Source organism: Phyllopteryx taeniolatus, chromosome 6, assembly GCF_024500385.1.
Source record: "Phyllopteryx taeniolatus isolate TA_2022b chromosome 6, UOR_Ptae_1.2, whole genome shotgun sequence".
NCBI classification, from domain to species: Eukaryota; Metazoa; Chordata; class Actinopteri; order Syngnathiformes; family Syngnathidae; genus Phyllopteryx; species Phyllopteryx taeniolatus.
The window spans coordinates 32911602-32939057 of NC_084507.1; the positions used below are offsets into that span (position 1 = coordinate 32911602).

The 27456-nt window shown below is 45.1% G+C and overlaps 1 protein-coding gene across 9 annotated transcripts in view; it reads left to right on the forward strand.

Annotated features, from left to right (window-relative positions):
- Positions 1-27456, forward strand: part of syne2b (spectrin repeat containing, nuclear envelope 2b) — a 141173-nt gene that overhangs the window by 54729 nt on the left and 58988 nt on the right. For 5 of the 9 annotated variants that reach the window (XR_009788971.1, XR_009788972.1, XM_061776594.1 and 2 more), the window contains 23 exons: positions 35-3877; positions 3959-4114; positions 4207-4448; positions 4877-6938; positions 7244-7575; positions 7658-7802; positions 7882-8082; positions 8319-8578; positions 9998-10157; positions 10653-10805; positions 11193-11333; positions 11519-11695; positions 11890-12027; positions 14906-15091; positions 15179-15292; positions 15367-15519; positions 15595-15720; positions 15782-15919; positions 16986-17162; positions 18415-18474; positions 19621-19707; positions 23146-23334; positions 24573-24779. Coding sequence is in view for 7 of the 9 variants with exons in the window: in XM_061776594.1 (XP_061632578.1) it covers positions 35-3877; positions 3959-4114; positions 4207-4448; positions 4877-6938; positions 7244-7575; positions 7658-7802; positions 7882-8082; positions 8319-8578; positions 9998-10157; positions 10653-10805; positions 11193-11333; positions 11519-11695; positions 11890-12027; positions 14906-15091; positions 15179-15292; positions 15367-15519; positions 15595-15720; positions 15782-15919; positions 16986-17162; positions 18415-18474; positions 19621-19707; positions 23146-23334; positions 24573-24779 (9447 nt within the window). In the remaining 2 variants the exon portion in view is untranslated. The remainder of the gene's footprint in view (positions 1-34; positions 3878-3958; positions 4115-4206; positions 4449-4876; positions 6939-7243; positions 7576-7657; positions 7803-7881; positions 8083-8318; positions 8579-9997; positions 10158-10652; positions 10806-11192; positions 11334-11518; positions 11696-11889; positions 12028-14905; positions 15092-15178; positions 15293-15366; positions 15520-15594; positions 15721-15781; positions 15920-16985; positions 17163-18414; positions 18475-19620; positions 19708-23145; positions 23335-24572; positions 24780-27456) is intronic. The other 4 variants (XM_061776596.1, XM_061776595.1, XM_061776597.1 and 1 more) reach the window with 4 other exon arrangements.

Here is a 27456-nt window from a genome sequence, read left to right on the forward strand (position 1 = left end):
ATCAAGAGTAACGCTAATGTTTTATTCATTTTAGGAACTTACTGAAAAGAATGAACAAAAAACTGAGTGTCAGCACATTGATGATGTTGATATTCAGATTGAGGAAATGAAGACATCTTTGGTTGCACCACCATGGAAAAACAAACATTCCCCTGAGAAAAAGTCTACAGTTAAAATTCAGCCAAATATTCCCTCAACAGAGACATCTACATTGGATCAGGATGACTTGTCAATTACTTCCAGATCTGGTGAGCAAACGGAAGTTCCTCTTTTAAAAGAAATCAAAGTTATCCCAAAAATGAGGAAGTCAGAGACCCAGGAAGGCTCCACACTTCTTACGCTGACATATGAAACTGTTTGCATGGAAACTAAGGAGGTCAAATGTGAAACGTTAGACGAAGGCCAAGAGGAAGTTATAGAACAATCTCAGGTTATCCCAGCCAGAGGAAAGCCAACATTTGCAGAGACTCCACGGGTAGAGGAAGACATTGAACATCAAATATCTTTGAGTTCTAATGACCAAAATACAACTATTGCAGATGATTCAGACTTTGTTGCCATGAGAAGTAAGGCAACAGTTCCTTCATATTTAACTATTACCTCTTTAACAGCTCCTGATTTGAGGCTAGATCACAATGACGAGCCAATTGTGGAAAAGAAAGAATCTCATCTCGACGACACTGAAAGCGCAGAAGTTGCTCAATTCGTCACAGGAATTATTGAATCGGCCATAAGAGATGTTGATTTACTGTCAAAGAAAGATCCGCTAGAATTGGAAAGGAGACAAATATTTTCAGCTTCACAAGTTGCCACAGAAATGTCTGAAGGTGTTATTGTGGAGGAAGGAAAGATTTCACCGCATCCAAGAAAGTTCAAGAGTGTAAAGTTTTCTCCACAACTGTCTAAAAAAGAGGAGCCAATTATGACAAAAGAAGAATCTGATCTGGACCCCTTCATGAGAAAAACTCATGATGACAAAGAACACAGTGTTTGTGAAGAAGCACAGAAAGCTTCTGGCAGTGTGGAATTTCCTGCCATTGCTGAATTTGTCACAGGAATTATTGAATCTGCTATGAGAGATGTAGACTTACTAGCCCAGAAAGATCAGCTCGAATTGGAAAAGGGAAAAACATCTTCAGTTTCACAAGTTGCCACAAAAATTCCTGAAGTTGTGGAGGAAGGAAAGATTTTACCACCCACAAGTGAGTCAAAGAGTGTAAAGTATTCTCCCCAACTGCCTAAAAAAGAAGAGACGACGGTGCCAAAAGAAGAATCTAATCTGGAACCCGTTGAGGAAAAAACACAAGATGAGAATGAATATAGAATTGGTGAAGAAGCGAGAAGAGACTCTGCAAGTGTGGAAGGTTCTGTAGTTGCTGAATTTGGCACAGGATTTATTGAATCTGCTATTAGAGATGTTGACTCACGATCACAGAAAGATCCGCCAGAGGTTGAAAGTGTAAAAACATCCTCAGCTCCACAAGTTGTCACAGGAATCCCTAAAGTTGTTATTTTGGTGGAAGGAAAGCTCTCACCACCCACAAGAAAATCAAAGAGTTTAACGCCTACTCCACAAATGCCTAAAAAAGAGAAGGCAGGAGTGACGAAAGAAGAATCTAATCTGGAACCCAGAAAGGAGAAACATCATGATGATAAAGAACATGAACATGTTTGTGAAGATTTAAGCTTCCAAAAAGCAAGAAAAGACTCTGGAAGTGTGGATGATTCTGCCGTTGCTCGATTCATCACAGGACTTATTGAATCTGCTGTTAGAGATGTTGACTTACGATCACAGAAAGATCTGCTAGAGTTGGAAAGCAGAAAAAAATCCTCAGCTCCACAAGATAGCCCTAAAGTTGTTATTGTGGCGGAAGGAGAGATCACACCACCTAAAAGAAAGTCAAAGAGTATGAAACTTCATTGCGAAGAAGTCACAGTGTCCAAGCAAACGTCCTCATATTCTCGGGACCAAACTGAAACGACAACTCCACAGCCACCCAAAAGAAAGTCAAAGAGCTCAACAGCCTCTCCAGGAATTCTTAAAAAGGGGCCAAAGAAGACAAAAGAACTTGATAGACCGAGCTCTCATGTGGGATTTGCCAAAACCACTGTAGAAGAAGGTAAAGTGGTGGCAGCAACTGCAGAGCGTGTGAAAATCTCACCAGAAACTCAGAAACTGCCAACCAGGAGAAAATCAAAAGATCATGATGTTCCCTCAGTTCCCACTGACACAGATATTGCCATCAGTGAAGGTTTTGGCCCTGAAAGTGGAGTAAAGCCAACAACTGAACACATTGTAAAAACTACACCTGATGCTGCTGTTTTTGGGGATAGAAAGCTATCACCGCCCAAAAGAAAGTCAAAACTTTTGAAGGTTTCTGCAGAACCTAAGAAAAGGGAAGATCAAACCATCACAAAAGAGGAACCTAATATCCTAAAATTCAAAGAGGCCAAGCATGATGAGACAATCTCAGAACCTGTTGAAGAAAGCACCTCTGAGATGCTTGAAAATGTGATGGAAAGTGATGTCAATAAACTTGCTGTACTCGCAGAAGATCAGCCACCCAAATCTCAGACTGTTACAGAAATGAGCTTCGCTGAACAAACCATGATACCAATGCCAACTGTTATTGAGTTGGAACTGTTAGAAACCACAAGGGAAAGACCTGAAGAGGCCAAAGATCACAAAGTTCTACTAAAGGTTGGTGTTGAGGATGCCAACACAGACCTAGAAAATACATCTCTGGTTTTAGATAGAATCCCAGGGAGCGCTGATGTGAATACTTTAGAACTGAATGTACAGGATGAAAACCCTTCTGCTGTGAGCAACACTGAGCAGCGAGATATGGTCCAAGGGCAAACGTCTGTGGTTTTAGCAACACTTCAGCCAAATGTGACAGAATTGATAGAAATTGTATTATGTGAGAAGGCCGTTGAAAAGACATGCCAGACTGAGGCTCTTGAGGAAGTTTTGGAACTCAACCAGGAAGGATTGACTGAAACAGAGGAGCATGAAGCCTCCAAGTCTACAGATGCTTTTCAAGATACTCCCATGACAATTCACATGGGGCCTGATGTGCATCTTCTACAAGTAGAGATAAGAGCTTGTCAAGAGGAGCAAAAAAACAAACTAGAAACAGGAAAAAAAGAGAAATCTACAACTGATAAGTCACAAGTAGAAAAGCAAGAGATGAGCACAGAGAGACACAAGAATGGCGCTCAGAGCGATGCGTGCAAACCTGTTTCTCCTGCTTTTGATCCAGATCAGCCAAGTGGAACCAAGAAAGATGAAGTTGAGTCAAACCAGGATAACAAACCACCACAGCTCATCCAAACTGCCCTGGAAAGACCAAAGGAAGACATTCATCAGGTCCAACTATCAATCCATGATAGGCACATTAGTCCTGCAAGTTTTCTTGAACAGGAAGAAATTCAAATGACTGTGATACACGGGAAGGAACCACGGCAGGAATCAAGTGTCAAGATTGAGATCACTTCATTAAACAAAGGTGATATTCAGCCCATTAACTCTTCAATTAGAGTGACACAAGAAGCGCCAGAGTGCCTCACTGAAACTCTCTCACATCCTGACGTCGAGACACTCTCTAAGGCCCAAACAGAAGATCAGAAAACCAATGCAACAAAAGAGGAAGCTGATAATCTGATAAATAGTACATCAGTTCAAAAGGGAAGTGGAAAGGTAGTTAGGTCTGAACCACAAGATGTTCCCCACACAGGCACCACAACAACCACCTTTGAGAAAAATGAAGCGAGTGTTGAGCAGTCTGAATTAGCTATTGACACACCAGAAAGATCTCTATTGACAGACGTCTTCTCACGGACCAAGGCAATCATAGACATGGAACTTCTCAATGAGGTATATGTGTTTTTGTTTTACTAAAAGGATACAAGAAATGCAGGTTTCTTCATTGTATCGTCAACACATTTGTATTTATAGGAGGCATTTGAGGATTGTTTAGCAGAGCAGATGACGTCCCCCAGCAGTGACCTGGATGGTCTCCTGTGCAGGCTTGTTTCAAATCTCCTGAGCTGTAAGAATCACTCAGCTGAACTCCAGCCGGCAGCCATGAGCCAGCAGGTGAAGGAGGCTGAGGTGAGTCTTCAAGTACATGTGACGTAAATTAGAATAGAAATCGTAATGCTTCTAATAATTAACCTGAGCCACGTTTTGTCAACTGAGTACAGAAGTGTCGAGCCATGGCCCAGGACCAGGCATCTCTCCTGTGCCAGCAGAGGGAAGCAGAAGCTGACAGGTCCGAAGCTCTGAAGTACATGGAGGACCAGTGGAGTGCTGCTGCTCAGGATGCAATCGCTGTCATCCAAAACAAAGTAGACCAGCTTCAGGTTGTGCAGGAATTCTGTCACCAGACTCACAAAGCCAAGGCCACATTGGAAAGACTGGCAGCTCAATTGGATGTTTTGAGACTGTACGTTCATCAAGTAGTTTCCTTCTACGCATAATCTTTTCCACATACAGTGGTACCTTGACTTACCCGTTGCCTTAGTTGATTTGGTTAATTTGCGTGTGAGTTGTGGCCTACAGCAGCTCCTTGCAAGTGTTCACATTTTATATTTGTGTGTTTGACTGTTTGCACCGCTCAATAAATGGCTGAAAGTGCATCGGCCACTGTGGCTCTCCTTGCCCACATGCCAGGGCATTACACCAAACTTGATTGCTCCCTTTTTTTTCCACCACACTCAGAGTGGGGTGAACCTCAAGCTCGCTCGTAACTCGAATTTTGTCACATAAAGCAAAGCAAAAACCTTTGACTGGTAACTCGAAAAATTCATAAGTCATGGTACCACAGTATCTGTTGTACTCTGAAAGTTGTGGACTAAGCTGTTTTTCTTGTAGTTCCCAAGCAGAGAGCAGCCAGGAGGAGTCCAACCGCCTGAACTCCATGAAGAGAACTCTCGAGGAGAAACGGACTGTCCTTGGAGAGTTACTTGGCATCCATACAAAGCTGTACCCTCTTCTTAGCCGCGCTCATCAAGCAGCTGCGAAGAGTATGCTTCAGACTCGACATCAGGAATGGAGAGAACTGGAGAGAGCTGTGGACAAAGCATTACATCATGCCGATGTTCAGTCACATAGCTGCAGCAGTCTTTTGCTGGAGTTATCCCATCTACGGGGACACTTAGAATCAATCAGTGAAGAACCTGAAGCCGAACACCCTGAAGTATCTCTGTGGGATTGCAAGAAAGCAAAGCAGTTGATGATGGCACACGCTGAAGTTAAAGGTGCCCACGTCAAATATCTCCATTTGAAAGAAATGTCAGAGGCACTACCCGCGAGCTTATGGCCAAAAGAAACAGTAGAGATAAAGAAAGCGCTCCTAAATGTCAAAGACCAACTTTGTCTCACAGAGGAATGGATGTCCTCTCAAATCCAGAAAAGCAGTAATCCCGTCATTAAGAAAGTTATGACATTGGGGAGGGATGGACTCTCATGGGCTAAGAAGATTGAGAGTGAAATTGAGGGCAGGTGCAATAGGGTGTGCCTTCTCCCTGAGGCGGTTTACCACCAGCTCAGGGCAATTAAAAAGCTGCAGTCTGAGGTCACAGTGAAACGGAGGCAACTCAACTCACAGGTGAAGGCAGCGACAGAACTTCTGCCACAGCTGGACCAGATTGAGGAAATGCCTGTGATGCATTCCCTGTTGGAATATCTTGAAGAGCGTTCAAAGTCAATCACGGAGAAGCTGTCCAAGGCTGTGAAGGACATAGAATCTGGTCTGCAGGTCAGAGAAAAGCTGTCAGAACAGATTGCAAATATCGACTCCTGGGTCGGGACACATCTGCAAAGAGAGACAATGAAGACCATCAGGATGGAATTTATGAGTCCTGGTGAGGTTGATCGCAGTGATCTTGAGATCCAGGAGACCCTTGTTGAGGCAGAAAAGCAGTCTGCTGCCTGTGAAGCTCTTTTAATGAAGAGTAAAGACATTGCTTCTGAGCTTAGCATCACAGAGAACTGCCAGCTTTTTGACAAGCTTATCAACCTCCAGGAAGACATCAGCAACATTAGTAGCCATGAAAGGGTCAACAAAAAAGAGCTTGATGAACATGTCCGAGCTATAGAATCAAACAAGAGAGAGCTTATCACTGTTGAAAGAAGCCTAAGGCAGATGCAAGAAGACCTGAACAAACTGAGGTTCCCCGTCACAACAGAATTGCTGCAAATTTTGGAATCTTTCAAACAAATGCTTTTGGAGCACAAGTCCAAGATTGACCTTCTCCAATCCTGGATTCAGGAAGACAAGACAAGTGAATTGTATTCAGTCACTGCTGAAATTCATAACAAACTGACTACCCTGCAATTAAAGGCCAGAGACCACGAGAAGTACCTCAACATGAGGCAGACTGTGGAGGACCTTAAAGAGGCTGTCGAGGAGCAGCTCAGTCAGACCAAAGAAGACAGCCAGGTGGAGGAGAAGTACAAGATCTACCAGAAGCTTCTTTTTCACTTCCCTCTGATAAAAAGACTTTGCAAGGAGGTTGGATCGAAACTCCATATGATCTCGACTGACCTATATCCTTCTCAGCTGTGCTCAGAGCAACAGAGACTTCAACAAAACGAGGAGCGCTTTAAAACATTGGAAATGAAAACCCTCAGCAATCTCAGCATTATCGAGTGGTCTCTGTTTAAAGAACTTGATCTCGACTCAGAGAGGAAAGTCATGCGAGCCTTCCTCTGGGATGCTCACCAGGAGCTTCAGAACCCCCCACCGATGACGCCAAATGAAACATGCATTAATAAGGAATACCAGAGGATCCTGTTTTTGAAAAAGATGGTTGAGTCGCGAATGAGAGTACTAGAAGTTCTAGAGCATAATAAAGGCAACACGGAAGGAACCGGATCATCAGATCTTGAAGACTTGAAGAATGTCTTTCTACGTGAATGTGACTCACAAATGGCAAGTGGGCCTTTTCTGCTTTTTTTCCAGGGTTGCCAGCAGCTGGGTATGCTTGTAGATACTTAAGGAAATTTTACTGCTCATCCAAAGGATGTTTTATCCTAACTGACTCCAGAGAGCCAATTGTTGTCAGTTTTGTGTATTTATTTAGTTACCAGGAAGCAAGTGGTTCCCAGGTTCATTTTTAGAATCGACAACCTTGCCAGTCTGTCCTCAATCCATCATTAATGATCCCCTTTGTTTTAGTATTTAGCTATGAGCTCTGACATAACAACAGTCTGTGATGCTGATTATTTGTGTTATAGGACAATATCGCTGATGCAAGGACATCACTGAGAAACTACACCCATACTGTAAAACAAGCACTGCAGTTCTTGAGGGACTTTGAGGTCTCTCTGCTGCCCCTTCCTGCCTTAACTGGAGTCTGTTGTGAAAAGTTGGAGGAGACGCAGGTCATCTTGGCCTCACTGGAGGATCATTTCCAGCCTTACATGGACCAGTTGAGCCAAGTTGCCCTGCATCCTTTACTGTCCCCCGTGGAGTTAGAGCGACTCCAAGAGAGTATTCTGAGCCAGTTCCTGGTGAGGATGTCCACACTTAAAGCAAATGGTTACCTTCAATTGGAGAATCTCAGCAGGTTGTACATATACTCATATGAGCTTACTCCAAGAGTATATAGCGTAGCCTCTCTATTCTAACTGGTAAAAATTGTTTCACAGCTGTGCAGAAAACTACAGAAAATACACAAAATTCCATGACAAAATTAGTCTAAGTATGAGGAAAGCCGAGGCTAGCCTGGAGCAGTTTACCTCTCAGAAGGTCAACTCGCTAGCCGACTGCAGTGAGCAACTGGAAAAGCTTAAAGTACGCATCAGACCGCCGGTCACACAGTGAAACAAAGTACACGTACCTGACTTGCACTACTCTGTTGGCTCCGGTGCAGGTTCTGCAAGAGGATCTGGACTCTGTACAGGATCATCTTGAGGAGATGGTGGAGTGGTGTCCAGAGCAGAGGTGCCGAGGACACCGAGAGACCTCCATGGCTGCAGACTGGCGACGCGTGACAAAACTCCGCCTTTGCTCACAACAGCTGACTGCGAGACTCAAACAGAGGATTGTAGAATGGAGTGACATCACCCGCAGTGTACGTCTTCGCAGGCGTGACACAGTAGTTGAAAGCTACTGTCTCCTCAGTACAGTGGTGCCAACTCTCATTTTCTGGGAATGTTTCTAAAGGGTTTATTTTTTTACCAAAAGTTGCTGAATGATGTCATTGTGTGATGATGTTTACGTTATTATTTACGTTGAAATTTTTGTAGATTATACAGCGGCATTACTCAAATTGACCGGCCATCTCAGCAGTTTGCTTTGGTTTCTCAGGTGGAGAAAGCCTCCGCTGTGCTGCAGCAGGTGAAGGAGGAGCTCCCCCAGCCTGCCCCGTTGATGGCCTCCACTAAAGAACTTCTTGACCTGCAGCAGCGCTGGGAACAATACCAGGACAGACTGGACTGCGAACATCGTGCACTTTCCATCCTGGAATTACGTGTAGCCAGGCTGCTAGGCGTCCCTGCCAACATGGAACAGGCACCGCCAACTCCATTCTGTCTGCAGCTGCAAGCGATGCAGACCATCTATGACACGTAAGTGGTTATATGTGCACCAGTGGCGGGTGGTGCATTTGGCCTTTTGCGGGGGTTTAGCTGACTTAATCCACCTCTTAATATCACCAATATCACGTCACAATTACAGAAACTATCAATACTGTACAAATAAGCAATGTTAAAAGCACTCAACTGTACAACGTACATCATCTGCAGGACCATCTGGAGGACTTCACAACCAATATTTACCTAATAAAATGGCAAAAAAATAAATAAAATCATACCCAGGGCGGCACTGTGGACAAGTAGATAAGAAGTCTTCTTCCCAGTTCTGGTCAATTCTGCGTTCGAATCTGGGCTTTGGCCTTCCTGTGTGGAGTTGTTCTCCCTGTGCTTGCGTAGGTTTTCTCCGAGTACTCCGGCCTCCTTGCACATCCCAAAACATGCATCTTGGGTTAATTGAAGACTCAAAATTGTCTGAGGTGTGAATGCTTGTTTGTCTATATGTGCCCTGCGATTGGCTGACGACCTGTCCAGGGTGTACCCTGCCTCTCGCCGAAGGTCAGCTGGGATAGGCTCTCGATCATCCGCGACCCTATTGAGGGCAAGGACTGTAGAAAATGGATGGACAACATACCCACCAGAAATTCCGATTATTAAATGTGCTCATATGTGGAGATTGCAGCGGACATGTTTGCTAGCCGAACTTGGCTTGCTCCGACCAACCAATCAGATGATGGAAAAATGCTAACGAGAAAACTGTCCGATTGCTAAAATAGTGAAGTTACATGGGCCGCACTACTGATTCTGAAGACCTACAACAGATTAGAAGATTTTATTTCAACCTTTTAAAGAGGCAGATTTACAAATGGCAAAATAGAAAATTTACAGGTTAAAAATGAAAGTAGCAGAAGCAAAACTTGTGAAATTACACCCTCTGACGATACGTGTGTGTGAAAAATATTTTTTAAATTAAAATTGAAACAAAATAGAATACAGAGAATTTGATATTTACATGGAAATCATACGGTGTGGATAATGGGGATCAAGATTGATATTTTTCCAGATTTTTTAAATTTGAGATTTGAACAGTGGCGTGATTTAATATTGCTGAGTTCCAGTGTTAGTTCATTCCCCAATTTTTTGTCTTTTATTGAAGTAAAGTGCATTAGATTGTTTACATTAGATTGACATGGCAACAAATAGATGCTCAAATTTGATTGGACAATAGAATGTGTCATCCACATACACGTATTGTAAGTGGTAAAGCCAAGAGAAACGCTATCAAATGAAGAGAATAGCTTGTCGGGAATCAATACAATGTCATGGAACAAATTTTAGAATTTTGGTTGTAAATCGAGGTCAGTACTTATGATAGTGGTCAGGCCACTGCTAATCACAAGCTAACTTATGGAAACTTGGAAAAAGATTTGTTTTAGATGTTTTGTTTTTCCTTAGCCTTAAGCAGAGGAGCCGAGAAGGTTTGGAGTGGATCAAGCTGGAGCTGGAGGAGAAAGAAAAAGTGCAAGAAGAGCTGCAGGTGGTTTGGGTTTGGTTGACGGCGGCTGACAGTCTTTTGTCAGACATAGATCCAAGCAGCAGCCCAGCAAAACTGAAGGTATGAACACTGTCCAGCTCCATGACAAAAACTCACGTGCCTGAGTAGTGTCTGCTCTTTCCACAATGGTTATTGCACCGGACTCTTGCTCTATTAGTCATTCACACTGCTCTAATTTGATAGAGGACTCTGCACCTTTTTGCACAATTGTCAAAAAAAAAAAAAAATAATACAATTGTACCGGCATTACCAGATTACTAGCAACCTTTTATTGCTCAGTGACTGTTTTTCTCAATGTCTTTATGTCTCAAAATTGTTCTCGGTTAATTGACTGTCTGTTGTCGTACTAGAGCGGCTCCAACTACCGGAGACAAATTCCTTGTGTGTTTTAGACATACTTGGCAAAATAAAGATGATTCTGATTCTGATATACTGTACACTGCTGCGATGCATTATAATTTTATGTGGACAGTCGAAGCTACAAATACAACTTTGACAAGTTTTCAAGAGTGGTGGTTTGTGGTGTGAGCCATGTCCGCCCTTCGGTGGTTCCAGGGGATCCACAGCCAATTGTGCATCCAGAAAGCTCTGGTCCATCGCATCAAGGAGAGGCTGAAGTCAAAGTACTTTGAATCTGACATGGTCCCTGTCGAGATCAACGGCCAACTTCAGGAGATCCAAAAGACTCTGGAGCAAGTCGAGGATAAGGTAAACAAACGATGTCTGTGCAGATTCTCAGTCATCTAGGTAATGTTAATCTACAAAAGTTGAATGGAGACAATTGGACCCTCCTTGGTCGTTGAAGATGTTTCATCTTTAATCGAAATGACTTCTTCAGTTCAAAATTTTAGGTGTGGAGAGACATTAATAGGAGGACTCCACACCCAAAATTTTGAACAGTAGAAGCCTTTTGGGATAAATGTTAAATGTCTTAAGAACTAACAACAGTTCAGTTGCCTCCATCCAACTTTTGCAGGTAAACAAATGACCTTGATGGCATGTTAACACATTGGGCATGAGAAGAAGTCCTTATATCCATAACTCCTCCGTGCTTCTGTACCTGGTGACCCCTTTTTGCCTGATTTGTCCGTTCAGGTTGAAGAGGCGATCGAGAAGAGTGGACCCGTGCACAGAATCGCAGCAAAGCTACTCGAGACGCAAGCTGGCCTGAGGTCAGTGCAGGAGAGGCTGGAAGACAGAAGTTCCAGTGTGGCAGAAGCAAAGCTCGCTCAGAAGGTGGGTGGGGCTCTCGTGGAGCTTGTGAACCTCTGGCTTGAGACCATTTTCCTATGGACATGTTCTGTTCCTGCTCACTGATCCTTGTAGGACCACAACCCTGGAGGGGTTGTGGACATGTAAAGACATTTGAACCTGTAGTGTAGGTGACTTCTAACTCTATGTGCTGTTGCATCTGTGTGCAGATGGTGTGGGACAAGCTGGACAAGTGGCACTCGTGTGTTGCGGCGCTGGAGTCTGACGTGCAGGGCTTGGAGAGTCCACAGGAGGCACTGTACCTCACAGAAAGATTGGTGGAGGTGCAGCAGCTCCATGTACAGCTCGTCAAACAGGCAGAGCAGAAGACAACACTCCTTAGCAGGGTGGAAAAACGTTTTTGTTACGTTTTCAGCTTGACAATGAATATTTAATTGTTGTGAATAAATACGGAAGCAGCTTTCATGAACATTACCGGAGCTTCAAATTCATAAAAAAAAGATGATGGATGTTACCCCTGTGCTGCAATTGCATTTGTGATCGAGCTTGATGCCAACTGTTATCTTGTGCTTGTGGTCAGATGCAAACTTGGCTTGAGGAGCATCAGGAAATGATCAACAGCTCCAAGAGTTGGATGTCGGACTCTCAGTCGTGGCTCGCCGCTCCGCGCACTTACACCACGGCTAAATGTCTGAGTGAACACGTTGGAGCTCTGCAGGTCAGCAGAAGCACAAAGCTTCAACCAAATGAGCCTCCTTGCCCCAAAACTGTCCACCATGTTGTTTTTAGGTTTGAAGATGATGCCCTAATACAGTGTTTCCCAAATTTTATTGAGCAAAGGTACCCAGCGTTTTACATTAGAAGAATCTCACACAAAGCTCTTATTCTGTTCTAAGAATGGCAACAGATGGATACACGTTTATTTTACCTTCTGACATCGAATGGATGAACATTTCATTGTTCTGCCTGTCACTATATGTCGCTAGCGAAGATAGATGAACAAAGATGTACAGTGGAAAGTATTCAGACCACCTTAAATCTTTCACTCTTTGTTATATTGCAACCATTTGCTAAAATAATTTTTTCCCTAATTAATGTACACACAGCACCCCCATATTGACAGAAAAAAAACCGAATTGTGGAAATGTTTCCAGTTTATTAAAAATGAAAAACTGAAATATCACACAGCCATACGTATTCAGACCCTTTGCTCAGTATTTAGTAGAAGCACCCTTTTGAGCTAAGACAGCCATGAGCCTTTTGGGGAATTATGAAAGTTTTTCACACCTGGATTTGGGGATCCTCTGCCATTCCTCCTTGCAGATCCTCTCCAGGTCTGTCAGGTTGGATGGTGAACGTTGGTGGACAGCCATTTTCAGGTCTCTCCAGAGATGCTCAATTGGGTTTAAGTCAGCCCTCTGGGTGGGCCAATCAAGAACAGTCACTGAGTTATTCTGAAGCCACTCCTTTGTTATTTTAGCTGTGTGCTTAGGGTCATTTTCATGTTGGAAGGCGAACCTTCAGCCCAGTCTAAGGTCCTGAGCACTCTGGAGAAAGTTTTTGTCCAGGATATCCCTGTACTTGGCCGCATTCATCTCTCCTTCGATTGCAACCGGTCGTCCTGTCCCTGCAACTGAAAAACACCCCCACAGCATGATGCTGCCACCACCATGCTTCACTGTTGGGACTGTATTGGACAGGTGATGAGCACTGCCTGCTTTTCTCCACACATACCGCTTAGAATTAAGGCCAAAAAGTTCTATCTTGGTCTCATCAGACCAGAGACTCTTATTTCTCACCATCTTGGAGTCCTTCAGGTGTTTTTTTTTTTTTTTTAGAAAACTCCACGCGGGCTTTCATGTGTCTTGCACTGTGGAGAGGCTTCCGTTGGGCCACTCTGCCATAAAGCCCCAACTAGTGGAGGGCTGCAAGTGATGGTTGACTTTCGAGAACTTTCTCCCATCTCCCGACTGCATCTCTGGAGCTCAGCCACAGTGATCTTTGGGTTCTTTACGTCTCTCACCAAGGCACTTCTCCGCCGATTGCTCAGTTTGGCCGGACGGCTAGCTCTAAGAAGGGTTCTGGTCTTCCCAAATGTCTTCCATTTAAGGATTATGGAGGCCACTGTGCTCTAAGGAACCTGAAGTGCAGCAGAAATGTTTTTGTAACCTTGGCCAGATCTGCGCCTTGCCACAATTCTGTCTCTGAGCTCTTCAGGCAGTTCCTTTGACCTCATGATTCTCATTTGCTCTGACATGCACTGTGAGGAGTAAGGTCTTTTATAGACAGGTGTGTGGCTTTCCTAATTAAGTCCAATCAGTATAATCAAACACAGCTGGACTCCAATGAAGGTGGGGAACCATCTCAAGGATGATCAGAAGAAACGAACAGCACCCAAGTTAAATATATGAGTGTCACAGCAAAGGGTCGGAATACTTATGGCTGTGTGATGTTTCAGTTTTTCTTTTTTAATAAATCTTCAAAGATTTCAACAATTCATCTTTTTTCTGTCAATATAGGCTGCTGTGTGTACATGAGGAAAAAAATGAACTTAAATGAAATATGGCTGAAATATAACAGTGAAAAATCGAGTGGATGTCAGATAAGTTGGTTTGTGTGGTAGAGGCAAATGTGGAGGACCCAAGCGCAGGCGTGCAGGATATACTCAAAAGATTTACTACAGAAAAAGGAAATACAAATAGTACTTCATCCATCCATCCATTTTCCATAATGCTTATCCTCACTCGGGTGGTGGGCGTGCTGGAGCCTATCCTAGCTGACTCTGGGCGAGAGGGGAGGTACGCCCTGACCTGGTCACCAGCCAATTGCAGGGCAAAAAAAAAAACAAGAGTACTACAGCATGATAAAAACAAATTCCAAATGTCATTATAAAAAGTAACAAAGGAACACGGGAGAAACAACACTCAACACTGAAGACTATACGGGAAACATGATTACGAAGGCTACGTAACGTGAACGCAACAATGACCCGACACAGACTGACAGAAACCAGAGAACTAAACACAAACAAATTGATGAGACAATGAGGCACACCCAGACAAGACACGAGTGGTTAGAAGGAACTGATTGGTAGACTCAAGTAACAGGGCTGCTGAGAAGAGGGAAACGAAAACCTAACGAGTTGACAAGACATGAACAAGGGACACAGAAAAACACGACATACCATGAAACACAATAAGTCTATTCTAAATATAGTCCACAACGACGCATATCATGGCACAGTCGCTCAATGATCATGTTAAACATGTCGGACTTTCCACTAAGTCCATTTTTTAATCAGCTGACCTGTAGAAATGTAAATGACGGCTGGTGTTCTGTCTTCCTTCCAAGCAGTTTAACACACGTAACATCTTCTTTTGGACCAACATTTCACAAATTCAACCTATGGCGGTAGAGAAGAAGGCTAAAAATCCTCATTGAAGCCATTTCCCCTGTTTTCTCAGTCGCTCTGCCTTGGTCAAAAGACACGTAAGGGGTTTGTTTAACTAGTGGTGCTGTTGGAGAATGCTTCGGCTTTTGCCGCTCAGAAGACGAGTGAGGTGATGTTGAATTGGTCTCTGTCGCTGTTGTCTCAGACGGTGTTGAATGACTCGGAGCAGATCCGAACCACGTTGCAGGATTTCACTTCAGTCCTGGACCAAATCTCTCAAGCGGTCGAGGTCTCGACTCTTCGGGAACAATTGGCGGACGCCGACCTCCAAGTGGCAGCCGTTCAGGAGACTTTTGCGGCTCCATTGTCTCGACTTGAGCATGCTGCTGCTGTGAGGCCTAGATTGATAACGTTTGTGTCTTTTGTCTCTGCTTCTTTGCGTTGCTGATGTCTGCTTGTGTCGTCTTCTGGCTCAAAGGAGGTCAACATGATGGAGACTGAAGTCAGGAAGATGCAGAATAACATTGCTGAGATTAAGACTATCTTCTGTTCTCCAGAGACGTTTCCCAGTCCCAAGGAGAAACGTCTGAAGGTAAAGTGACTGTTCTCTCCTCAATGAAATACAAGTAAGTCCTCGCCTACTCAAAGCTCTTTGACAACTCCCAGATGGTTGAGCAGAAGATCCAGTCCATGAGGAGCAGCATAGCCGACATCCAGAAATCCAAACTGGACCTTCATCTTCCAGAAAAGGCAGAGGAGACCTTGACTGTCTTTAGTGTCATCAATCAGCTACAAACTTTGCTGCTGGAACTGGAGAAGGTTAGTCAGTCAATCAGCTGAACAGTTACTAGGTCAGTCAGTGGGCCACAACAAAGTGTTTTGCTCACATTGTAGAAGGTTCCAGCTCTGTTCATCCAGCATCTTCCGACTCAGACTCAACATACTCAACAGGTTCAAGGCAGAGCCCAATTGGTGACATCCCAACCAGAACTAGAGGAATCCAGCTCAGAAGAGCCCGAGGTGAGTTGTAATTCTCGTCAAAGGTCCAAACAAACGACTCCTTGACGATGTCGCCTGTAAGGTGGGCGATGCTGAGCCGGGCCGCATCAGGATTGCCCACGTCGAGGACAATGTGCTACAACGCTCTGGAGACTCACCGATGACAGCGAAAAGAGCGACGCCTGAGCAGAGACGCTCGGAGATGGCCGACAGTGGGCCGGTAAGGACCACGAGACCAGAACCCAGACTAAAAGCACATAAATATTGATGAATGTAGTACAAATTCAATATGCATATAAAATAATAAACATTTAAGCATTCTCACTGGATTTTCATTCTCATGGGCTTTGAGTGGCTGCTGGAGACATCTCACATTCTCGGACAGCACAATTAGTTTGGTTTTAAGCCCTAAGACGGCTCCTCTGCACCTTGGAAGGCTAAGCCAGAGGAACATTCTGACCATTTAGAAGAACATAAAACTCCTGGATATGCTTCGGGAAGGACGTAGTTACCCGCCCGTTGTGTTGAGAATGCAAAACAAGAAGGTGGACGTCGACTCTCAACACAACATATGGAACGCAATACCTTCGGCATTTCTGCCATGTAGGGGTATTCACAGCACTTCAATGCAGTACTGTACAGTTTTTTTGATACATTTTATGCTTGCATTTTTTTGTGTGTGTTCAAATACTGTACATTTGCGATGCGTTTGAAAATTGTGGGAGGGGTAATCATTGTGGCGGCACGGTGGACGACTGGTTAGCACATCTGCCTCACTGTTCTGAGGACTGGGGTTTCAAATCCAGCCTGGCCTGTGTGGAGTTTGCATGTTCTCCCCGTGCCTGTGTGGGTTTTCTCCGGGTACTCCGGCTTGCTCCCCCATCCCAAAAACATGCGTGGTAGGTTGGTTGAAGACTCTAAATTGCCCATAGGCGTGCATGTGTGTGCGAATGGATGTTTGTTTCTATGTGCCCTGCGATTGGCTGGCAACCAGTTCAGGGTGTACCCCGCCTCTCGCCCGGAGATAGCTGGGACAGGCTCCAGAATGCCCGCAACCCTTGTGAGGATAAGCGGTACAGAAAATGGATGGATGGGTAATCATTGTCAGTCTGCATGCCAACAACTACTAACGGCTTCGAATCGACTTGATGTAAACTTCACTGAAGTGTTCCTCAGCCAAGAAACACAGTTTTCACATTAGTGGTTTCACGCAAAAAAAATGAGGCAGGTAGCCGCTACCCCGTCGTCATTGTCCGCTTTCGAGCATGTTGGTCTTGTTTCTGCAGCGAGGGCGTGACGGCGGTGGTGGCGACGGCGATGATGACAGTGGCGGTGGCGGTGGCGAGGTGCTCCCAGCTGAGGAGGCCTGTCAGAAAATGGGAGGGGAGGCGCCGGAACTGAAGGCAGGTGCAGGAGGTGTTTTGTGGTGGCTCTGGGATACTTTCCAGGGTGCTTCTCCAGAGGTAACAAAGTCAGCCATCGAAGGCCACTACTACTTCTTCCTCAGTCTCTGTTTTTGCTCATCCCACTTGTGCTTACCTTTAATCTCCGCTCAGAGTTTCCATAAATCATCTCGGGCCGCTTTTCCACTGTACACTACCTACTTGGCTCAGACCCTTTCTACAGTACGTTGGGCCGGAATTCAGGACTCGCTTCAGAGTCATAATTCTGAATATTCTTATTTTGTTGTTGTTATTTTTATTACTGTATATTATTTCTTGATATGCTTATTTAATTGATTAATGTGTTGTACAGTTTGTTTTCTTTTTTGTTAATTTAATTAACTATGGCACATGCGTTGCTAAGTTTGAAAAAAACGTGTTAAATGTATGAGACTGTTTTGCTAAAACAGACAAAATCACAGAAGTTCGTATACTAATGGCCGCAAGTTCTGAGCCACCAAAAAGACTGATGCTAGCTCGGATGAATATGTTAGATGATGAAACAGGCGGTTTTTTGGATTACAAAAGACCAGGACGACTGAGGTCTGTTCATTCATTCATTCATCTTCCATTCCGCTTATCCTCACTCGACCTCAGGGTCGCGGGTGTGCCGGAGCCTATCCCAGCAATCTTCGGGCGAGAGGCGGGGTACACCCTGAACTGGTTGCCAGCCAATCGCAGGGCACATATAAACAAACAACCATTCACACCTACGGGCAATTTAGAGTCTTCAATCAACCTTGCATGCATGTTTTGGGTCCTCAGAACCGTGAGGCTGATGTGCTTGTGAGGATCAGCGGAATGGAAGATGAATGAATGAATGAATGAATGAATGAATGACTCATCTTCAATCAAGTGAGTCATGAATTCTGGCCCACCCTGTCTACACGCTGATGATGCTTTTCCATTGACAAAATTAGCTTAGCCTGTTGCTGTGCCTAATTTAGCTGTGCCTTTGGATGCTACAGTAGCTGACGCCGCGGTCTCCACACAGCTGCAGCGCTCCATTTTCTCGCTGCGCTCATTCTCCTCGCAGATAACATTTGTTATCACTACTTGGTGAAAAGGCTTTTTTCAGTTGCTAACACACAGCCTACTGGCACATCATTTCTAACATCTTGTAAATAATCCTTCAAAATGTCTTGTCTGCTTGTCGCTTGCTTCACTGGCAAGAACTTCTGCAGTTCATCTAGTTTGCAGTGACCAAACCTTTTTTCTTCCATCATGTTAGTTTATTTCTTTTTTATATTGTCTTTTTCATTGTTTGCATCAGGACGTCAGCAGCGTTAGTGTCCCAGAAAGGAGCCAAGCTTCACGCGGACAAAGTCAACAGGTAATATAAATACTGTATATTCATAACTATGTTCATGTGTTGCGGATGCTGTTTGATTAGTAGACGACTACCTTACTCCAATTTTGGCTGGCAACACAAAGCTGAAAATTGACCAAGCGGGGTCTCCTAACTGGTAAAACAAAGTTGGAGGCACACGTAAGTCCAGGCACCATTGTACTGGAAAAATCTTACGGCGCACCACCACACTAAATTGCCACAAATACTTCAAACACTGAAATTAGGATCATCTCGTCTCAATTTTCTTGACTGTGACATTTGGTCCTTTTTAGTTGAACACTTGGCTTTTATTCCGTTGTGAACGAGTGCACAGAATATTCAACCTCAAAGCAGGAAAACACAAATTTGAGCAAGCAACAAGGCGAAATGTAGCAAAGCATACAATCGAACAAGGACAAATGGCAAAATGTGGACAATATTCGGGCAGCTAGCTCCTGTCTCTCTAGCGCTTAGGAACCTGACTAATGAGGATCACGCAGAGGCTCCAAGCGCTTTTCCACACAACCGAAACAAAAACACAGCAGCCAACAGAAACATACCATCATGACATTTTTGGGAATGAATGCCAAAAGGTGCATTCACAGGTTCATTGGACGTTTTCCCATCTCGTGAAAGAGCATTTCAGTGTTCTGCCAGTCACGCTACATCACTGGCATAGATACTGCATATTTGTCAATTTTTTCAGACTGTTGTGGATCAGTGGATGACTCAAATAAGACACAATCGGATGTTTTTACTGACACACAGACTTTTATAAGCGCCCGGGACACCAATCATTCCAGGAAGTCCGCTCCCATTCTTGGAATTGCGAGGACAATCAAAACAATGGCGGGGGGGTATATTCACGTCAGAGGAACTCAAAGGTGTGAACATCTTTTCATGCAGTTATACAACCAGGTCAGAAAGACCCCTGCTCTGCTGTGGGTTCACATGAGTTCATGCAATCCTATTGTCCTTCTACCATATATTCCCCCTTTTGGGGTCAATGACCCCAAACCAAAGTGATGTTTCAATTAAGTGAGATTGGTTGGGAATCACTGCTCTAACATACGTTGAAGGAAACGAACGAGTTGCATTTGTGTTGACGTCCACTCACCTCACTGTTTGTTTGTTTGTTTGTTTGTTTAGGGCTCCGGTGCCCCCGATGATAGTTCCTCTGAGGCTAGATCCTCAACCCTGGACTCAGTCAGATGTCAGAACTTCCCCGATCGCATGGTAAACACCTCCACCTCCACCGTCTCCAAAGCTCAGCCCCGTTCCCAGCAGAGATGTTTGCTTTGCTAGCTGTAGAAACCCTTCAAGTCTTCTCATTGCCAAGCTGACTTGAATGAAGCCAGCTTCTTTTAGAGCCCAAGAACACCCGTGTCCCTCCATGTGTTTCCATGGCAACATCATTAGCTAATTAGCAAGTAGCCATGCAGGCCAATGTTTACAATGAGAGTGATTTCGTTTGTTTGTGTGTGTTTTTAGCATGTGAGCTAGCAAGAGTGGCGCATGGACCTGATCGATGTTTTCGTAAAAGTTACTAATAGACAAACTCCATGTTGTGTTTTCTAATCATGTTTGCTGATATGCTAATATGCTTTTTGTATTTCCACACGCTAAGTCTGTTTACTCTGCCAACGTCATTAATAAAAGTGATCAAAAGTCTTTACTCAATCAAATGAGGCCTTGAGGCCATGAAAATGCACTTTTGACATGTTTACTCATTGAACTCACCACTGCTGGCAGGTGAGGTTAGGATTAGGTTTGCTTAACATGAAATCATTGAACCTCATCGGTTGTTTTGAAGATGTACATTGACACGATGTGAAAGTTGTTTTCACCCGGCAGCATGACCCTGACGAGTCTTCCGCGTCCTCCTCTTCGCTTTTGCCCTTCTTGACTCGCTTTTCTTTCCACTTTGCAAACAAGCAGAAGTGCCAATAAATCACCACCATTGATCCACTTCTAAGTCTCTTTCTGTCTTTGTGTCTTTGCTCATCACGGGACAAATAACACAAAATAATAACACTCACAGATTTGCTTTGATCCTTCTTTGCCTATTCAACAGTTTGATAACACGATGACAAATGTGACGATGACCTAATCGATTTTTTGTTTTACTAAGAAATGTGACGATGATGTTATCAAGTTGTTGTTTTACTACCCTAACCAGAAGGTGGCGCACTTGTTCCTAGGTGTTCATTTTTAATTGTAATACAAGAAAAAGAAGCCATGCTAACTTGATTATCAAGGCCTGTATAATGGGTCGGTAATTCCTCTCCCCTCCACAAGAGGGAGACATTCCACACAAAACGCTTTTGTAGGAAGGCAAACGTATTTGTCCTTATCTTCGATGCCAATATTTGACTGGTCACTTTATTAGGTACACCGTCTAATCTGTGAAGACGACTCATCATCGCGACACGCCAGCGAGACGGAATAGAAATGAATCCAGATGAAATTATTGCTGCCTATGAAGTGCCCTGCGATTGACTGGCGACCAGTCTCCTCTCGCCCTCAGTCAACTGGGAAAGACGACAGGTCTCCCGTCCGTCGCCCTCAACACCGAAGTCATCGAAGACGGACGGACGGATGATGGACGGCAAACTGCCTGAAGAAAGGCGTCGCGAGCTTGATGCTAATGCTAATTAGCATCTATTTGGTGCTACGGATTGAAAACGAGCGGTGCGGCAACAACCTGTAGACAGACAATTTAACACTACCGAACAGTTCAAATTTCAGTTCACAACTTTTCAAATAAACTAGTTCAGTGCATAGTTCACTTTCCAAAATTGGAACTAGTTCCTAGTCCTCCCCCCCTCGAAATGTTGCTGCAAGCGATTACCGGCCTCCGAATGCTGGCATTGGTTGCCAGCCATTCAGTCCACACTGGTAGCTCGCTGCAGCTTTCACCTGACAGTTTTAAAAAAAAAAACAGGAGGAAAAACTTCTGCTTGAATTCTCTCTTTTTTTAATTGAAACAAAACCGTGACTGAAGTCTTAATGTGCAAACGCAATCTGAGGTAGGAACCTGAGGATGTGCGTCCGAATGCAACGGTCGGAAATGATGAAAGGAGGACATCGTGTGCTTTGTGGAGGCAGACGGAGTGCTGCTGCTAGTAGCGCCCGTGTCACTAGTGCAGGTGTAGCGACGGGCGGGTCACCAGTAGTGCACGTGTGACGGCGGTCGGGTCACTGGTGCGGACCGCGTGCGTTCGCTTCTCTTGTTCCGCTGCGCAGCGTTCAACACGCGACGACAGGACGGACGTCGCAAGTCGCGTTCAGTGTCCGACATCGACCATGAGCAAAATATTGGAGCTCATCGATTCTTCTATTACAAAACAAAACAAAACCAATTCCATATTATGATCGTATAAAGTTTTAACAAAGGCATTCTGATACAAATGAGAAATTTCCTCGGAATGCATTTTGACAATTATGCATGACAAAAGAAGCAAAGAACAAAATTCGCTCCCATTTACGGAGTGCCCCCGGACGTACCCCGCTCAGTCACGCGGCCTCGTCGTGACCGTGAAAGGCGGCGGCCGACACCGAACCGCTTGCCAAATACGGCGTTTTTCCCCGACGTGAGAAGAGAAGGTTCGTTCGCAGGGGGATTTGCCGGGTTTTCTCCCGGAAGTCCCGAACCAAAGCTCGAAAAAAAGCGCTCGCAGACGACGTTCATTGGAGCCCAAACTAACCCAAAACATGAACGACTTCCTGAACTTTGGTTCATTGAACTCATTCAGAACAACGCTGGTACTCACCGCCACATAATCGTGTCGTCCCGATGTGCTCAGAGAGGAGTCGGAGCTATTTTGAGTCCTCAACGAGGACACGCCTCACTGCAATAGGATTGGCTAAACGTTGTTTTTTTTATATAATTGCCGTCCATTTTGCGCAGATGTTCTCTTTTCGCTGTGGGCCCCCGGCCCCTTTTCTGCCCCAGCCCCTTGAAAATCTGCAACGGCGCGAACTGCTACTTGAAATATGAGTTTTTCATGAAAGACTCCATTTTTCAAATGTACAAATTAAAAATATGTTGAATCAAAATGAAATAAACATCAACAATGAAGAATTGATGGTGATTTTATTTTGGATTTGATTTGTTTGGTTTTGGATCTTCACGATTGTCACCCCACTCGAGAACACATCCGTCCATTTTCTCTCCACGCAGCTCGCGGGCATGCCGGAACCTATGCCAGCTACCGATGGCCAAGAGGCGGGCGCACCCTGACTGGTCGCCAGCCAATCGCAGGGCACATAGAAACAAACAACCATGGAGAACATGCAAACGCCACACAGGCGAAGTCAGAATTGAACCCGCAACCTCAGAACTGTGAGGCAGATGTGCCAACCGGTCGGCCACCGACGCTAACGTGTCTTTTTTTTTTCCTTACTGCAAGATTAAAAAAAAAAAATATATATATATATATATATATATATATTGCACCTGTTTTGCTTTGTTGTTGTTGTTTGTTTCGAAAGGAATAGGAATGATTTTTACTTGACTTTTTCACTTTGTTGACTTCCCGCCGATCGCTCAAAGGTCACGTGCGCGTGGCTGCCAGCGGCCCGTTGGGAGGAGTCAAAGCGGTTCGACTCCGCCCAGCGCGGCCCGAAGCGGATCGCGTCTGCGGGCAACTATTCCTCTCTCACGCGCGGCAGGTGTGCCGGTCTGGTTCTGTGCAGGACCCCCGCAAAGGCAGACTCCTCGCCGGCCGGGACCGGGAGGGGCCGCTCCCGGACGCGCTGCTGCGGGCGGACGTCTGCCTTGGTGCGGCGCGACTGCGGCTGGCGGCCGCCGGGGAAGACGGCGAAGAGGAGCGCGTGACGCAACAACCGGTCGCCTGCCAGGTACGCCGCGTCGCGCCCGCGGTGACGTCACAGCCCTCGAACGGCTCCCCCCAACGTTCCGATCCGAGTAGCGGTCACGTGATCAAGTCGACACACTTTCTGTTGAAACGTTGCCCGACTTTACAACAGACTCAGATGACTTGAATCGTCCCACAAGGTCAATTCACTTTTATCATCAACCCGTCCAGAGGAGAACAGTAAGAACAAGAAGAAAATCGAGATATGTGCATTCACATACACGTGCTGTCTATCTACATACGCTGTACATCCACACAAACACAGCAATTGAACAAGATGGCTGTTTTCTTCAAATATGAGACAATAGATGCAAATATTTGAGTGAAGTGAAAGGTTGCGTCGAAATGAAAAGGATGGCAATCAAATCCGAGAAACAGTACCGTTCCAAAAGATTGGGCTTACTTCGTGACGTTCTTGCTTTTGAAAGAAAAGCAGGACTGTTCTTCAATGAAAATAACATTCAACTCATCAGGAAAAGTTCGGGCCGCCCGCTGTTGAGGACGTCACCGCTCGGTTGGATTTCGATTCTTTCGGTTGCGAGTCAATTCGCTTTGGTGCATATTCAGTAAGAAGTAGAAATGGAGGAATAATTCAAGTACCGGTGGACAGTTTTTCAAGATGAATTTTCATGCTTGGTTTGGCACCTCACATTTGATAAAAATACAAATCAAATCAAATTAAACGATTGCGCAACAGCCTGGGACAAAAAACAAATGCACAATCACGTCACCTTGAATAGTTTTATTTCCTTTTGGAAATTAGGATGACAATCAAAATTCTGCCTTGCACAGCTTCTAAAAGACCGTCCGCTTGTGGCCCCCCACTGGGCAGGAGGCGAATTGATTGCTGAATCGATATCGGATTGGGATATTGCGTCGCATAAATTAACCGATATTTTTACTCACCGCTCGCTAAGAGTAAGCTGAATTGTGTATTTGTTGTCAAAAGTTGCTGTCACAGGTTCAAAGTTCAGAAGCGGCACGATGTCCCTTTTATCTGCGTGGGGGAGGGGTAGGACACGTTCGACTGATGCATTGTGACAAACGCGCGACTCTCATAGCGTCCGCTCACCGGACACCCGACTAGGTACGCGGTCGACACACGTCACCACAAACAGACGCAACAATATGTTGACGATATTGACGGACGTTGCTGTCAAAACGTCAGTTGGAGTCGTCGTTACTTTGGGATGAGGATCGATTTTGCTTTCGTCGCTTCAGGAGATGTTCTCGGAGTCGGAGTCGGGCCCCGCCGGCCCCTCGGACCGGGACGTGCCGCTCGGTCGCGGCGAGGCGGCGGAGAGGGACGGCGGCGTGGGCCGGTCCGAGGAGGCGGCCGAGCTACTTCGGTCCGAACTGGAGCTCGTCGAGTCTCAGCTGATCCCCTTCCAGAAACTTCCGCAGGCCAAACAGGAGACGGTACAAGAGGTAAAGCAAACGTTCCGCCCACCAGGGGGCGCCACACACTTCGCTTCCCATTTGAAATACATTCAGTTCAATGGACAGTGTTAGGGACCATTCAGTGATGCATTGACACCCCCCCAAAAAGGCTTATGATGCCACGAGATGGTGTTAAAGCACTACTTTTATCGAAATGAAAATCCTCAACATCGTAGTTGATTGGCGTCAAAGCAATACTATTAGAATGGACCGAGACAATTCGCGCAAAAAGCCACAAATACGAGACGCTCATCAAAATCACCATGAAAAAAACGGTTTTTGACACCCCCCCCCCCAAAAAAAAGAAAAACGGGAATAAGTGGGGTTTCAGCAAATAATGGGATATGGGTTCCCCCAAAAGCCCACAAATAGGTGAAAGTGTGAAAATGTGGGCTCCACCGTTTTGCTTGAGACAGAGCACAAAAAAGCAAGAGAAAAAAAAAGCGAATAGGTGATTTTTTTCAAGGGAATAACGGGTGAAAGGTTACACCCCCCCCCCCCTATTTTTTTAAAAATTAAAAAACACAAATAGCTTAACTGCGAATATGTGGGGTCCACTGTCATTTGCTCAACTAAATTTCTCATCAAATTGAATCCACCAAGAATGTACAGCAGGCAGCCAGCCACCAGGGGGTGCTGCCTCCACGTCATGTTCTCAAACGCTTCTAACCTCCTGACGGCCTTTCCCAATTGACTTCGGGCAAGAGGCGGGGCACACCCTGAACCGGTCGCCAGCCAATCGCAGGGCCCTTCTAGACAAACAACCATTGGCGCTCACACCCACACCTACTGGCAGATTTCAATTCGATACGGACAGTCTTCAATCAACCGAGCGTGCACGTTTTTGAAATGTGGGAGGAAACCGGAGTACCTGGAGAAAAACCACGCAGGCACGGAGAGAACGTGCAAACTCCACACGGGCCGAGCCGGATTTGAACCCGCGACCTCGCAACGGTGAGGCGGAGGTGCTAACCAGTCATCACTGTGCCACATATTTCAATGTTTGAAATCATCATTATTCTTTCGTCTCAATTTACACCGTACATTCATTTCATTTATAAAACCTTTTAAATTCATTTGCAATAAAGATTATGTCGATCAACAATTATCCATCCATTTTCAACACCGCTTATCCCGGCAAAGGTCCCGGGGCGCTGCGCCGGAGCCTATCCCAGCTGACTTGGGGCGAAAGGCGGACGACACCCCGAACTGGTCGCCGGTCAGTCGCAGGGCACACGTAGACACGGACATCCGTTCGCACTCACATTCACAGCGTCACTGAGTGGGACCTGAACCCACGCTGCCCGCACCAAACTCAGGCGAGTGCACCTTTTAAAACAAAAGAACTGTGGGCCTGTGAAGACCTTTGAGACTCTTTTGTGATCGGGGGGGGAATCTACTTGACTTGACATTATTGTTATTATTTATTGCATTGCATTATTGCATTTTATCCAATCGACTCAAACTAAGAATGTACAGCAGGTAGCCAACCACCAGGGGGTGCTGCCGTCATGTCATATTTCAATATTTGAACCAAGCAAGATTCTTTCATTATTCTTGATTTAATACATTTCAGTGATAAAACACCTGCATTTAATTCGAAATAAGGATGATGTTAAAGATGTTTATCACATGTATTTGAATCTATTCCATGTATAATTCACTGCGATTGGCTGGGTGCACCCCGCCCGGAAGTCCTCTTGGCTCGGCGACCCGAGTGAGCACGCGCGGTTGCGGAAATGGAGGGATGGAAGCACGAATGCGTGTGCGAGCGGCTTTGGTGGAGAGAAAGCGCTCTAGAAGTGCAGTCCATTCACCATCCATCCATCCATCCATTTTCTGAGCCGCTTCTCCTCACGCGTGTCCCTGAACTGGTCGCCAGCCAATCGCAGGGCCCACATAGACAAACAACCATTAGCACTCACATTCACACCTACGGGCAATTTAGAGTCTTCAATCAACCCAGCGCGCGTGATTTTGGGATGTGGGAGGAAAGCCACGCAGGCACGGGGAGAACACGCAAACGCCACACAGGCGGGGCCGGGGATTGAACCCGGGTCCTCAGAACTGTGAGGCAGACGCTCTAACCGGTCGCCCAGTCCATTTACCATTTACCGTAATTCTTTGGATCCAATCAGCTCAAGTTCAGAAGGCGGCGCTGCTGTCTTCATGTCGGCTCATGTTTTAGGGATTTTCTAAGATTTTGAAGTGACGCTCTCCAGACGTTTTTGTCACCATTGAATTCATTTTAAATGATATATTCATGAAAGTTGTAAAATGTACTTCGTTTGATTTCACCAATTCATTCAATCGATGAAAAAATGTGTTCATTCAGGTTATCTTCGCTGCTCAATTGTGTGCGCCAATCATCAAAATCAATGATCGGGCTTTTATTTGTCGTTTGAGTTGTTTACATTAAAGACCATTTATACTTCCTGCTTTCATATACCCACGTGCACGTACGGTTTGAAAGTCGCAACTATTCTACACCTGTTTATTGATGGGTTAGCACATTTTGGATTTCCGCTACTCTCCTGAAACATTCGTATGTGATTTCAGCTGATTTTAATTTCCATCGCTAGAATTCTTAGCGTTCTCGTAGCTGGCGACGTTTGCCGTCTCTCTCGCTGCTTTGCCATCGTCGAGACGGCAAAAGGAAGTCAAA